The sequence below is a fragment of the Coffea arabica genome, chromosome 4e (genome assembly GCF_036785885.1).
Source record: "Coffea arabica cultivar ET-39 chromosome 4e, Coffea Arabica ET-39 HiFi, whole genome shotgun sequence".
Classification (NCBI taxonomy): domain Eukaryota; kingdom Viridiplantae; phylum Streptophyta; class Magnoliopsida; order Gentianales; family Rubiaceae; genus Coffea; species Coffea arabica.
Window position 1 is genome coordinate 9,790,700 of NC_092317.1, and position 14,116 is coordinate 9,804,815.

At 39.3% G+C, this 14,116-nt stretch overlaps 2 protein-coding genes across 2 annotated transcripts; both read right to left on the minus strand.

The window, feature by feature from the left end:
• Nucleotides 1-713: 713 nt before the first annotated feature.
• LOC113740712 (uncharacterized) lies at nucleotides 714-1,787 on the minus strand. Its single transcript, XM_027268243.1, has 2 exons — nucleotides 961-1,787; nucleotides 714-852 (listed from the first exon to the last, which is right to left on the minus strand). Exons 1-2 carry the CDS (start codon nucleotides 1,785-1,787, stop codon nucleotides 714-716), a joined length of 966 nt encoding a protein of 321 aa, XP_027124044.1.
• A 61-nt stretch (nucleotides 1,788-1,848) lies between these two features.
• Nucleotides 1,849-3,498, minus strand: LOC113740714 (uncharacterized). The gene is made up of 2 exons (XM_027268244.1): nucleotides 3,133-3,498; nucleotides 1,849-3,033 (listed from the first exon to the last, which is right to left on the minus strand). Exons 1-2 carry the CDS (start codon nucleotides 3,496-3,498, stop codon nucleotides 1,849-1,851), a joined length of 1,551 nt encoding a protein of 516 aa, XP_027124045.1.
• Nucleotides 3,499-14,116: the final 10,618 nt, after the last annotated feature.

Below are 14,116 nucleotides of genomic sequence, written 5' to 3' on the forward strand. Positions count from 1 at the left end.
AAGAAGTAAAGTTCTATAAAGGTTAAGACTGAAGAAATAACAATAGAAAGTAAATATTAAATGCAGCGAGTGGAATGTAGGCAATGTAAAGATCTTTTGCAGGTCAAGCAACAAGTGTACAAATACCTCAATGCATGTAGTCATTTTCTAGCTAATTCTAGAATTTCCCGGTAAACAACGTTTCGGGTCTTAGCCTCAACGACGGTATCATGAAAAGTTGCCGGCATTATCAAAACCTTAACTGCAGTTGACATTTTAGCGCGAGATAAAGCAACGTATAGCTGGCCATGCGAAAAAACAGGTTCTCACAGATAGATCCCTACACGATCCAATGTTTGACCCTAGGACTTATTGATCGTCATGGCAAAGCAGAGCTTAATTGGGAACTGAATACGCTTAAAAGGAATTCCAATTTTCTCAGCATCAGATGTCTGCAGTGGAATTCTAGGCAAAACAACTTGTTTGCCTCGATGTTCACCCACTGCGATCTCAGCAAAAAGAACATGCTATTTTAAACTTCTGCAAATGAGTCTTGTCCCATTACATAATCCTTCTGTAGGATTTAAGTTCCTTAGAAGAATAATAGGACAGTTTTTTTTCAGAACTAATTTATGGGGAGGCAAACCTTTTGGATTTAAAGAATTCAAGAAGTCTTGGTAGTCCCCTTGATCTCTTTCATTGAGAGTCCTATCAGTGCTCATATAAACATAAGCCTATCCAGGGAAGCGATCAATCATCATTTCATTAATATCATCAACACAGGAGTTCTTTGGCGTAAGAACACATCTGTTAATCATCCTGTATGGATCTAATGAATAAAGGCAGAGATCGGAGAATGCAAAATCTACCAACCTGAGCATCCAAGAATAGGATCATATGCGTATGAGTGTATATATATATGTACACACAAAATACACTTATAAGAGCAGCATGGTTTCAAGGGGAAAAAAGTTTTCTAACCTGTTCAGTGATTCATTTTTGTTACTGAACCGAATTAATAAATGCTGACGTAAAGATATTTTCCCATCAAGATCTTCAGGTTCAAGGCCTTCACCAACTCTAAGAAGGAAATCTGAGTATGGAAGGTCTAGAATGGCTCGCATATTTTCTGATAAAGAAAGTTTTGTCAGAGTATTCCATAGAGAGGAATTTACAAAGCTAGCTTCGATCTGCTGGCCCCTAGATGCACTTGGTATAACAGGTAAAGTCTGACGAAAATCACCACCAAAAACTACTATTTTACCACCAAAAAGAATATCAGAATTCATCACATCTTTCAGCAATAGATCAAATGCTTCCACATTATCTTTTTTAGCCATTGAAGCCTCATCCCAAAAGATTAGCTTGGCTAGTGAAATAAGTTTAGCTACTGAGCTCTGCTTGCTAATTTGGCAGGTTTTGTTCATTGATACATCCAAGGGAATCTTGAATCTCGAATGAGCAGTCTTTCTTCCAGGAAGAATAGAAACAGCAATGCCAGATGATGCAACTGCTATCGCAATATATCCCTGAGATCTAAGCGTTGCAAGACGTGAATGATACAAGAAGGTTTTTCCAGTTCCCCCAGGACCATCAACAAAAAAACTCTTATTCCCAGAAGAATAAACCTCAGCTAGAATAACATCATAAGCACGTTTCTGGCCTTCGTTCAATCTCAAAGATAAGAGTAAGTCTTCTTCCGTGAATGGAATGGTTCTCTCACTCTCTATCTCCTTTGTGAGCTGCTCATCACATACAAGAGAAAAGCCTTCAAGAACAAGATGGTAGTCATTCACATTCTTTACCATCTGTTCTAAGATTCTGTTTATATCCTGGAGAGTGCGGATTCTTATTTGAGCAGAATCATGATCAGTCAAAATGCGAGTTTCTTCTTAAATCCTGGGAAAGCTCACCCTCGAATTTTTCCCAAAGAAGCCTTGGATTGCTGGGGGAGCAATAGATTAAGAGAACCGCAAACAGAGTTCTAAGCGAGGATGGCATTTGAAATGTTGCTGTATCAGTAAGAGCATCCTCTATGTATGTATCAGATTGGAGCAAGCCCATTTCGAAGGCAACTTCTCTATATGATAGGGCAATCTTACCATTGACAGTTAATAGATGCTCAAATGACATTGGAGCATGGACATGAGATAGAAGTAATCGGAGATAATAACGTTCTCCCTCAGTTGGGCTAACAGTTACCAATCTGCCAATCACCGTCCTTCGTTTCCTCCGAGTCCAGGTTTTTGTTTTAGGCTTCCAGACAAAAAACTCAGGGAAATCACGATAAAGGCAATTGAGGTTTTGAGCTATCTTATCGGTCTTATTCATGTGAAAGAATTGTGTGAGCATTGTCTTGCTAAAATCAGCACGATTCAAAAGATCAGCAAGATCTGAATGCATATGAAACGAAATCATCTGATGGCCTGGAAGATGCACCTGAACAGCGTAAACAGAAGGGGTCATTTCATTCAAAGAAAACCTATATATACACCAAAAGGCTTCTGCAGCTGCGACCCACCTCCCAGACTGGAAGTCATTGATCTCATCAACGTTTTCAGCAGCACCACCACTATTTATACGAAAGCTAACACGGTCGTGCCCTTTGTAGACGTATTTGTATAAATATTTGACTAACTTGACCGTTGAACAAATCTCAACGTTCATATGGCAGTCAAATAGTGCAAGAAGGTAAGGATTGTACGGCACAACCCAACGGTTGTCAAGGGCTTTATTTCGTACTCTTACAACGCGACCATTTTGCCTTCTTCTGTAATGTGGATAGCTATCCTCTGGATGGATAGTGTATTCACTGAAATCCTTGGGATAATGATTTCTGCACGTTCCATTTCTCATGCAAACATTATCTTTGTTCAGATGTCCACAAGGACCATGCATCATGTGTTTGATGACAAGTGAATACAGGTATCTCTGCTGATCAGGATCCGGAATTTCAGCAGAAACAATTTTATCATAAGCTTCAGGATTCAACGGCTTATATTCAGGCTTCAGAATCAGCAGCAAGTGAGCATGAGGTAGACCTCTCTTCTGAAACTTAATAACATGGACAAGCACCTAGACTTCTCCAAAGATCTTTTTCTTTAGTATCTCAGATTTAAGCATTTCGAACTTTGCTCTAAACACTCTAGATACCAAATCAGGCCTATCCTGATCATTTTCTCCATACTTTAGATTTTCCTGAATCTCCTTCCAGTTAGTATTACAAGTCATAGTAATAAAAATATCTGGTCTGCCATATTTTTGAACTAAAGCCATAGCATCTATGTAACGACGTCGCATGTCCCTTGGACCTCCAATAAACGAAGCTGGAAGATACACTCTTCGACCAATCTGACTTCCTTGTCGCTGTCCCCCAGATATACTATCCATAATACCCTGTAAGATTTCTGTCCTGACGTCATTTTGTTTTTTCCTATGGAAGTCAAGCCTAGATGTTTCAATTTTTACATAGACATCAACAGCAAACTGTTGTAAGAGCCTCCTTGCATGTAATAACATGGAACGCTAATTTTCTCTCATCTGGAGCAAGTAACAATAATACTCTCTCGCAGAAACAGTGCGGCGTTCTTTGCTTCCTTTTTCAGAAGCTACATGAAAATGCACGTAAAAAAAAAGCTATTACCTACAGCTCTGTATATAATTCACTGAAAGAACAAACCATAAGGCAAGCATATTAGTTTAGATAAACTTGCCTTCCTGTTCCAAACGAATCAAATCCGAGGCAGTTTCTATCGAAGAAGAATCAATTAGATTGGCATCGTCAGAAGTATCACATTTTCTTTTTCTTGAGTCAGAATTTCTTAGTATCCCATGACGCCAACCACACTCGCCGCGAGTGATAGGGTGTTAATTGTTAGTTATTTTATTGTTAATTTTTCCCTTTATCCTTGTCAAATATTATTTTAATTATTAATATTTACTTATATTTGGTATTGGACTCAATTTCAGGAAGTGGAGTAGAAAACTACAAAAAATGAGGGATTTTCTAGAGACAATTGAGACTTCAAATAGTCGGGCCCCATATGGTACTACAAGGAAGCCTTTTTCGGTTGTTGATATGTGGACTTTAGTATTAGGTAGATGACTTGTACGAGAGAGTCCTTGACTAGCAATAGGAAACTAAAGAAGGAGGAATTTCGGCAGAGCTCCAATTCTTTGGCTCTTGGACTCCTTATTCGGCGGGGACCACTGGATAGCATGAAGTCAATAGTCTTTTGGCTTTTAAAAGAGACGGACATACGGAGGCTGGTCATGCTTAGTCTTTAGGATAGTTTTAGTTTTCTTTTCTTTTCTTTTCTTTCCCATTGTGAGGCGCACGCCGACTTTCGACAGTATCATGTTGGGAATTTCCTCAACAATGAAGAACTGAATTCTTATTTTCTAGTCAAGGGGACAATTGACGATTTGGTTCGATAATTACTGTGAGATCGAATCTGTTTTAATTATTTTCTTCTTTTATTGGTATTTATATGTTCCTTGATTTTAATTGCTATGGCCTTGTGTATGATTGATTAGTGTGCAATAATTAATTATTCATATAAGCTATTTTTGCTAAATAGGGGTAATTGAATCCGTAATTGTTCGTTATCTCTACCTCAGTAGCAACTGGCGTAATTGGGTTTACGTCAGGGGAGCATATGATCTAGCTTAAACAAACCCTCGTAGCGTGTTTGTTGGTTAGGATTGGACCTTTCTAATTATTAATGCAATTTAGGAATTAAATGCTACGGTCGTACCTAGGGTTATTTTTGGGTTAGAGAAATAGCTAACGGTCGTACCTTAGTTATCGAGAAATTAAGGAAGGGTTGGTTGTTTATCGCGTGCATGACAACTATAACTAATCTATTACTAAATGTTGGAATTATTTCTGCATCAATGATCAGTGCATGAACCATTTCTGAAGTGTACCCTTGGCTAGAGCTTCTCTTAATTATTTCTTTGAATTAATTACTTCCTGCATTTAATTTGTTTAATTGGCATTTAATCTCAAAACCCCCTATACTTTGAACTCTAGAAGAAACGAATTATCCCCAGTCCTTGTGGATTCGACCCTGCTTATCACTATCTACAGAAATTATATTTTATTTAAGCAGGTATTTATTATTGAACAGGTTTGACACCCTGTCAGCGAGGAAATAGGAGTGGATACTGTAAAGGATCATAGCATGAAAAATAGTGATGTATTTGATGGCTGGTGTTTGAGTGCGAATAAACCTGAATCTGTGGACCTTTTTCAAGTGGTTGGTCCTCAGATTCAGTCTAGATTGCAGTAACCTGGGATGCGATTGGTAGATTATAGACCTTTTGATCTAAGCTAGGATTGGAGTTAAGAACAATCATGTGATTTTCCAGATCCTCAACTTCTCGCAAGCTTTTAAAGAATCTAGTGTAAGAATTAGATTCAAGAATACGCATTAAGAGCTTCATAGTACTTTCACGAAGCCCAGGGGAATTACGAAGCCTTGTAGATAGCTCTTCCTGTTCATCAAAAAAATACACTAGATGCCTGTAGGGTGTTTGTTGGAGGAGATTAAGCTATCCAGTAAATGATAAAACTGACCCTGAACCCGAAAGGTATAAACTCCTTTGGTGTTCTTTGTAAGTTCATGGTCATACTTTGCACCAAAAGTAGTGAAGGCGACATTATTGTTATAAGTACGAATGTGTTTGTGAAACTTAACACTATCTTCAGCTGTACCAGAAAAAAGCCGATAAAGACTGTAAGGCATGACAGGCACAACAACAGAAACGTCACCACCCGCGCAACAGAAATTTGGAGGTTCCAAGTGAAACCTCTTTGCTCCACAATGCTGGCAGTTTGGAGCATTTGGTAACACAAGAGAATGGTCAGGGACTTTTTCCAAGCGGGAGTACACTGTGCGCCTAGTTTTTCTCTTTCTACCTAGCGTGACAGTTGAGCAAAGGTCATTTAACAAAGGACTAAGGAACCAGCCTTGGCAGTAAAGGCAATCGGTATAAGTAGACAGAGCAATATTAAAAACGTTCACAAACCTTCCTTAAGAGCATGTGTATTAACAACGATCTGTGTATTGTTCTCAACACCAGATGATTCTGCTCTACCTAAGTCAATAACACAGGTACCTTCTTCTATAGGAGGAACAGAAAGAGCTGGCAAAAAAGAAGAATGAATTCGAGATAGGCACAGTGATAAAGAAATAGCACAGAAAAGAGTGGCAGCCTCCAAAAGTAATGAGGATTGGCACTTGGAAAGAGCAAAACGAAGCAAAAAGAACAGGTAAGTATAGTGAACAAACAGGCAATTGCCAAAAGGAGTATACCTTCTGACAGTGAAGACACAGCTGGAAGAACCACGAAGGAAATGGCTCAGCAAACGATGATTGCATATTAAGCTTAGAAGCAAGCTGGGTTGCGGTAGCATCAAGCATGTCAGCTAACACATCGTCACTGATAAGTACATGGTTATTAGGGGCGAGAGATTTCGTGGCAGACGCGGAAACAACATCCTGCTGGAAGTTTTTTGAGGCATCAAGCATGCGTCTGCTTCGGCGACTCTTATATACCTTTTTTTGTTGAATAGAAGGAGCAGTAGTATGAGAAAGTACGCGGTTATCATGAGCAAAAGAATTAGAGATGGAAACAGACGAATCTGCTTGTTGCGAAGCAGCCAAAGGATCTTTTTGATAATGTACACATTTGTCTATCTGATATGTACCGCGAGTGGCAGTAGCAAAAGCACGTCCATTATTTTTTTTCCTGCGTAGGCATCTCGCCTGCGTTGTAACAAGGCATCTTTTTTTCCTTTGTCCATGTTAGCATAACGCATACGGCGGACAGAGTTGTGGTCCATGGAATTAGGAATCAAGATCTAGCTTGTAATAATTGAATAATACAAACCAGGCTCAGATAAAACGAAGACACAATCAACAGCATATAAGGGTAAGTACAAGAAGCTATGATAGTTCGGGGAACGATATTGTGTAGGCGTGCGCAAGCATTATACCCAAAAAAAATTAAAAAAATGCATATTCACTAAGAAAACAGCAGCTTGGCTAAAGGAACGATTCAAAAAAGAACTCTTAAAGATCATAATAAGCACCATACTTTAGACAATGACACAAACTGGCAGTAACAACAAGAGCCGTAAGAAGTCAAAAGAAGCTACACTACAAAGGAGCAAAGAAGGGGGAAAAGATATCACAACAACCACTAACGCAAAGTCAAAATAACGGTAAAAGAATAGGTTAAAAAAGTAAAAGAACGAATGCACAGAGACAAGCAGTAGAGCATCATACCCGAGAAAAGAGGATAGCAGGATTAAGAATAATGGATTCTGAATAGACAAATGAAATAGAGCTTCAACACAAAAGCAAGCAAAAGTGGTAATGCTTGCTGGCTAGAACGCTAAAGGGCACAAAAGTATGGAGCGAATACGGGAGAAATAAGAGACTCATCAACAAATTAAACGGGCATATAAGTTAGAGAAACATCCATACAAAGAAATAGAGCAGAGCAACGAAAGCTTTTGTATAAAGGCAAACAAAAAAAAGGGTTGTGCCGACAGAAAGTTAAAAAATAGTAGGTTGCTGAGTTTTTTTCCCCCTACACGGCTATCAATATTGCATGAAAATAGAAACGAACTACTGGCTTTGCATACGCAGGAACACAAGAAAAAACCACTGGACAAACAAGAGACTCATCTACAAACTAAACGGGCATATATGCTAGAGTCTTTGTACAAAGGGGGGAAAAAAAGGTTGTGTGTTGGGAGAAAGGTCAAAAAGGCGTAGCTAAACATATCTTTTTTTTTGGTTACACAGATGGCAATATTGCATGAAAACAGAAACAAATTGACAACGGATACAGCGAAAACGATCTAACAAGGCAGAAGGCCTGAGAAATCCGGCGGAAAAAGGCAGGCCTAGTAGCATTGGAGAGCATCCCAAAGTAAAGTCAACTTAACAAAGAGATGATACTAACAAAGAAATGATATCAGGAAGAGCGCGCTTGATGGGACCTTATAGGGGAAGTTAGTAGTTTGGGACTGAAGTTTTTTTCTATGGAAGAGCAAAAAATAATTAGGTCACTGCATGAATTAGCGAAGTAGCATATAGCAAGACTCTAACGAAAGCAAAAAGACACAAGGAGGGGAAAAAGTATCCCTTGCCTAAAAGCTCACAGCAGCTTATCTGAAAGAACGGGATCAAAAAAAATTCCAGACCAGGAGAGAAATGGTCAAATAAACAACCCAGCTAAGAGCAGCATTACTGCATTTTGAAGTAAATCACATTGCCCAAAGAGTTAGAAGGTGTCAGCAGCAAGGCTTGTGCACAAAAGCGAAACTAAGCGAAAGGCATAGAAAAGATCAAAAGAATGAAGACATGTGAAAATTTCTTTTCTTACGCACGCACCCACGGTGCATGAAAAGAGTAATGAATGGAACTCCTTTTGCCAACAAAATTACCTACGGTGCATGAAAAGAGCAATGCATGGATAGTGGATAGAGGGGAACCACTTTAATAAGGCCCAAAGATGTAGGTTTCGACAAAAGACCAGGTGCAGAGCAGCCCAAAGGAAAATCACACAAAAATGTATTCTTTTTTGTGAGAAAAAGAGACTTCGACGTAAGATTAATTTTTTTCCGAAGGCAAACAAGCAATGTGAATGAGCAGAAAGCCTAAAAAAAGCTATCCTTTTGGATTGTAGTAAATCCATCGCAATAAACGAATCGACATGGCTTATCTTGAGCCATGAATTCAAGATTAATATGCAGAGGATAATATGCTATCTTGAAGGGCCGTAATATTTTCTTTACAGGCCAAAGTAAAGACCTTTGAATACCGATTTATCATGAGTAAAAAATGCAGGAAATGAATAATAGACGGCCCAATCCAAGCTAAACAAGCACAAATTTTCAGCAGACACGCGAGGAGAGGAAAAGTCAAGTACAAAAAACAGAGCAACATTTCCTAGCTAAGAACAAGGCCTGAGGTAATTTCCTGTAGAACAAGGTATAAGCTTGCTACAGAGAGAAGCACAACTAATTGAATAGTACATAAGCCCTAAGAGCTATTACAAAATACGAGTTCAGAGATTCTCATGAGACAAAAAAAATAGCTCAATAAATAGCTCGACTAAGCTGGGTAGCAGGCAACAGCAGTGTATGATGCGGATACGGGTGTGCAACAACTTCAATCTTGGGTCAAGGATCCTTTGGTCAACATTGGTGGTTCGATGACAAGATCAAGATCCAAGAAGGTGAAGGAAGCTTTACGAGCCTTGATCATTCACCATACAAGCAAGGAGCAAGCTAAGTTTGAAGATTTGATGGACCATGAAGTTACCTTGTTCACTTGTACGTTTGAAGTGAAAGAATGATCTCATAATTGTTAGCTTAGTTGGTAGTTGTCTTAAGACTGCCTAATTTAGTAGTTGTTAGTCGTTGAGTATTTTTATTACTTATTGGGTCTTATCCGGAAGCCTTAAAGAGCTGGCTATTTTATTACTTATTGGACCTTATCGGGAAGCCTTAAAGAGTTGGCTCTTTATACGGACCGAATTCCTATTCCAGGTTTATGTGGGCCGGATTTGCCCTAATTTTAGCCTATAAAAGGCACCTACTGTATGAGCGAAAGGGCAGATTATTACAACTAGAAATCGTGAGGAATTTTCCTTCAAGTTCTTAATCGAACTTACTCTTGAATTCTTGAGTTTATAGCTTAGGATTCAAATCAGACTTTATCGATTAGTTTGTTCCCTAATCGTGGTGTCGCTTCATCCATCCTTATTTGCTTAAGGTTGCTGATTACGTTTGTGTGTCAGAGGTCTTGAGTTCATGAGAACAATCGAGTTCAATTTCTGTTGGGAGAAAAGATCCAACTCTGATAATTATAAGGTTGGGAAGTTCTAGGAGGGTCTTCCCCTAGGGTTGCTCATCAGTGTATCTAGCGCACGCCTCTGTTCTGATCACATCAGTAGAACGGCTAATATAGCACAAGAGCCTTGCGCGTTTAATTTGACGAGACACACGCCGGTACAACGCAAAATTCTGTAAGAAATGAAGGAACAACCATCAAAATAAGCGACAAGCAATATAGAGGAACAACCATCAAAATAAAGTATGCACACACAACAAAAGAGCAGAACACAACCTCATTATCAGTAGATGCATATATGTGGACCGCACTAATACCAATTAGCTTCTCAGCTTCAGCGCCCAGCACAATAACATTCATATACCCGGTATCATCGTGAACAGTAAGCCTAATCCATGCTCTGCTTTTAAAAAAAAACCACCATGAAAAACTAAAATAAGGAACACAGGGATCCTACAACAACTAATAAAAAACAAAACACACCTAGGGAAAGCATATATTCCCTGACCACAAGAAAGACATAAAACTCCAAGCGTTGTAGCGTAATCATATGGTTCATAACAATGGGGACAAGCCATATGCCAAAAGCGAGCAGAGGGCCAAGCAACCTCAACATGGCCCTTGATCCATGCATTTCGCCAATCCTGGTATCGAAACCAGTAAAAACGAAGAAAGCGAAAAATACGACAAAGAAAAGGCATGACAACGAGAAACAGTAAAAACACTAACGAAGGGGTCACAAGACAGGACATCGGCAATGGTAGTAACAGTGAGATCACGAATAGGGGGGAGCAAGACAGTAGGGTCCAAGTAGGCGTGCTCGTCAAAAACCAAACGAACTAGCTCAGAAATGTTATCAATGCACCTAAACATAAAAACAAAGCGAGAGGGTATACATCAAGGGGAAAGACCTATCGTATACAGCATGGGAGCAAACAAAAGAGGCAACACTTACCAAGCATCAAGCAATCGTGCCTCCAAAACATCAGGAGAAACAAGAGCAATAGACGAGGGATGAACAGACAAAGATAAACCTAAGCGAAAAAAAAACAAAGCAAATCAGATACGTACCCAAGAGTAAGGACCAGTAGATCCGTTAAAAAAAGAGGCTAAAAAAGATAAAAAAAAACAAAACCAACAAAGAGAGGAAAAATCATACATTTTTTAGTAGTCACCCTAACCCTGATAGCAATGATAACAGGCATAGCACGCATTAATTCTCCAATAGCTCGGCCCTCAATAGATTCGTAGTCACCAAATAGAGTCATGATGATGGGACGCTTCCTACATCAGTTACACAAATAAAAGAACAAGATCATAAGAGCAACAAAACAAAAAGCAAGACAAAAAAAAAGGTAAACAGAGCAACACGATTACCCTGGTCAACTATAATAATATCTCTTTCGCGGCGAAGGATCCCTTCTACATAAACGTCTCGTGTAGGCAAAGAATTAACAACCACCCCTATGACATCTGGGTCCATGGAAGACAAAAAAAAGTGAAAGAATCGAAAACAAACACTGAAGTAAAAAGAGAAAAAAAAAAGGAAGAGAGAACCTACTTATGAGGTTATCAGTGTCAGCAACAAAGAGAAAAGAATCTTAAGATCGAAGGCCAAAATAAAATGGCAGAACAGGAAGCCCAACATCAGTAGCCTCTCTAACAGAAGTATTAGAATTAATCACCCAGTAAAAGGGATAAAGACAAGCTGGGAACAGCTCGGGAATCCGACGGACCTCAGCATTCGATATATAATACTTCCTAAATGGAAGAAGAAGCCCATCCACACAAGGAATGTTGTCATTATACACAATGGCAGACACTTTAATACCCTATTTGAAAAATTAAATTAGACAACGCAGCAAGCAAAGAACGACAACATCAAATAAGCATGAACCAGAACACTAATCAAAGGAACAAGTCCAAGAGCAAACCTGCGAATCGCCAAGTTGAAATAAACGGAACGACTTCGAAATCGATCCATGGCTAGCAACCTTTACACGATCAGCCTCAACAACGTGAACCAAGGTCATCCAACCATGTGTAGATTCAGAGACATTTGATATGCGAACAAGCTTAGGCGCAGCAGCAACGACTGAAGCAACAGTAGTAGTAACTCGAAATATTAGATATAAAGGTAAATATATAGGACAAGCATACCCGCCCTAATAATAATAGACTAAAAACATTATGTAATAATCACAAAAAAGTTCGAGGAAAAGACGGCAAAGCCAACGCAGTCAACATAAAAGCAAACGAGACTGATAGCCGGTAGATGGCAAAAATGAATAAAAACATAAAGACCTGAAGATCCGTCAAAAGGCTCAGATGGAATAGCGTCAAGCTCGGGCTCAAAACTAACAACGGAAGCAGCAGCAGCCATTCTTGCAAAAAAAAGAGGCACAGACTGAACTGTTAGGAAAAGGAAATGCATAAACAGACCGGTGCAAAAGAGAAGTAAAAGACAGCTCAAACGAAAAGGAGATTTTAAAAAACGAAGGGGGAAAAGATAGTACCTCCACGCAGATCTGGAAGACGAACGCACAAGGCTATCTTGAAAAACAACAAAATAACGTAAAACATAAAAGGACAAAGGCACAGGAGAAAAGTCCGACAAAAAAACAACCTCCGCAAGAAGGCAAAAAGCTGGGAGAGGAAGAGCAAAAAACTGAATAGGAACAAAAGAAAAGAAGAAAATTCCGACCGAAAACATCTATTCCAGCATGCAAGCGAAAATAAAAGAAGAAGGGAAAAGGCACAGAAGAAAATTCCATCAAAGAACAACCTCCGCAAGAAGGCAAACAGCTGGGGGAGGAACCCTAGAAAAATAGCACAATCACAAAGAGGAAGAGCAAAAAAAAGCTGAACAAGAACAAAAAAAAAAGAAGAAAATTCCGACGGAAGAAAACCTAATAGGTAGGCGAAAAGGAAACGTACCTCCAATTGTTGTTGGGTAGAAGAGAAGAAATCTGAGGTGAAGGATAGAGGCCATAGATCCAAAGGTTAAAATCCATTGTGTAATACACCCTATTCCAATTAAGAAAGACTCTCACCACACCCATTCATAACCAAAGCAGACGAAGGAGGAAAAATGGAAAAGCATGTGCCGGCATTGATGAGACGAGATGAAAAGAGGTGAAAGGGAAGATAACGAAATTTTCCATTGTGAGATGAGAAGATAAGATGAGAAAAACCGAGACGAAATAGGATGGCGAGCACGTGAGGACGACGAAACTTCTGCTGTTAGTCTTATACGTTGAGCACGTGAAGACGACGAAAAAGCTTGTGAACAGTAACCTTCCTTCGACTGTTAGTCTTATACTCCCTCCGTCCCATTGAAAGTGTCATGCTTTCCTTTTTGGTCTGTCCCAAAATTAATGTCACTTACTATAATTGGCAATAAAACTTTGCCTCATTTCCATCTCATGCCCTTAAATATACCAGATTCCTTTTAAGTTTTTGATGGGTCCCATAAAACTACAAGAGTTGCTCTAATATGCGTGAGTCTCACTGCAAATGCAAACAATGGCCGTGCAAGCTACTTTCTAAAAAAAATGGCTGGACACATTTGTAAAGTTTGGGTCCCACACATCTTGTCATCCTTGCTTTTTCTTTCTACCACTCAATGGAGTAATGCACGGAAGGGGCAGCGCTGGAACTTAGACCAAAGTGCGACACTGTTGAAAAGAAGCTCAAGACCCGAAGTGCGACATTCATTTCGGGACGGAGGGAGTATGTTGATAATGGATTTTGCCAACTGCCCAATAATTCTCAAATATTAATTACATGGTACGGCTGCGACAGGTCATTGCCCTTTTCGTTGATGCTTCGAGCCAAGTCTGACAGGAACCAATAATCGAGTAGGAACATGAGCCATGAAAACGTTAATTTTTTCTGTTATTCATTTATAACCCATACCAAAACTCGGCAGTACTGGATCCAAAGTGGGGCAACTTAATTATTATTGTTATCATTAATCTTTTCTCTCATAGCTTTTCTATACTATTTTGCAAATGATTTGTCTCATAGCCTCTCTCATGCAAATGATTTCAGTTGTACAAGAGCAGAACAATGGAGTACAAAATATAGAAATACAATATTTTGGCCAAATCCCTAGTCATTAAGCAGGTAAGCAGGCATTTATATGGAGTACAAGAGCAGAACAGTGGCGAACCGAAGGCATGCACGCAACCTGTACATGGGTGGTTCTAAGCTTCCTATGTGTTGACCTACTTGATAAGTTATTTAGATCACTCAAATGG

What these genes read in the sequence shown, in the direction of transcription:
- LOC113740714 (XM_027268244.1), bottom strand. Translation starts at nt 3,498, where the DNA reads ATGTTATTACATGCAAGGAGGCTCTTACAACAGTTTGCTGTTGATGTC. An exon ending in ATCAGGATAGGCCTGATTTG is followed by an intron (nt 3,034 to 3,132) that starts GTATCTAGAGTG and finishes CATGTTATTAAG; the next exon opens with TTTCAGAAGAGAGGTCTACC.
- LOC113740712 (XM_027268243.1), bottom strand. Translation starts at nt 1,787, where the DNA reads ATGGTAAAGAATGTGAATGACTACCATCTTGTTCTTGAAGGCTTTTCT. An exon ending in AAAAATGAATCACTGAACAG is followed by an intron (nt 853 to 960) that starts GTTAGAAAACTT and finishes TTGGATGCTCAG; the next exon opens with GTTGGTAGATTTTGCATTCT.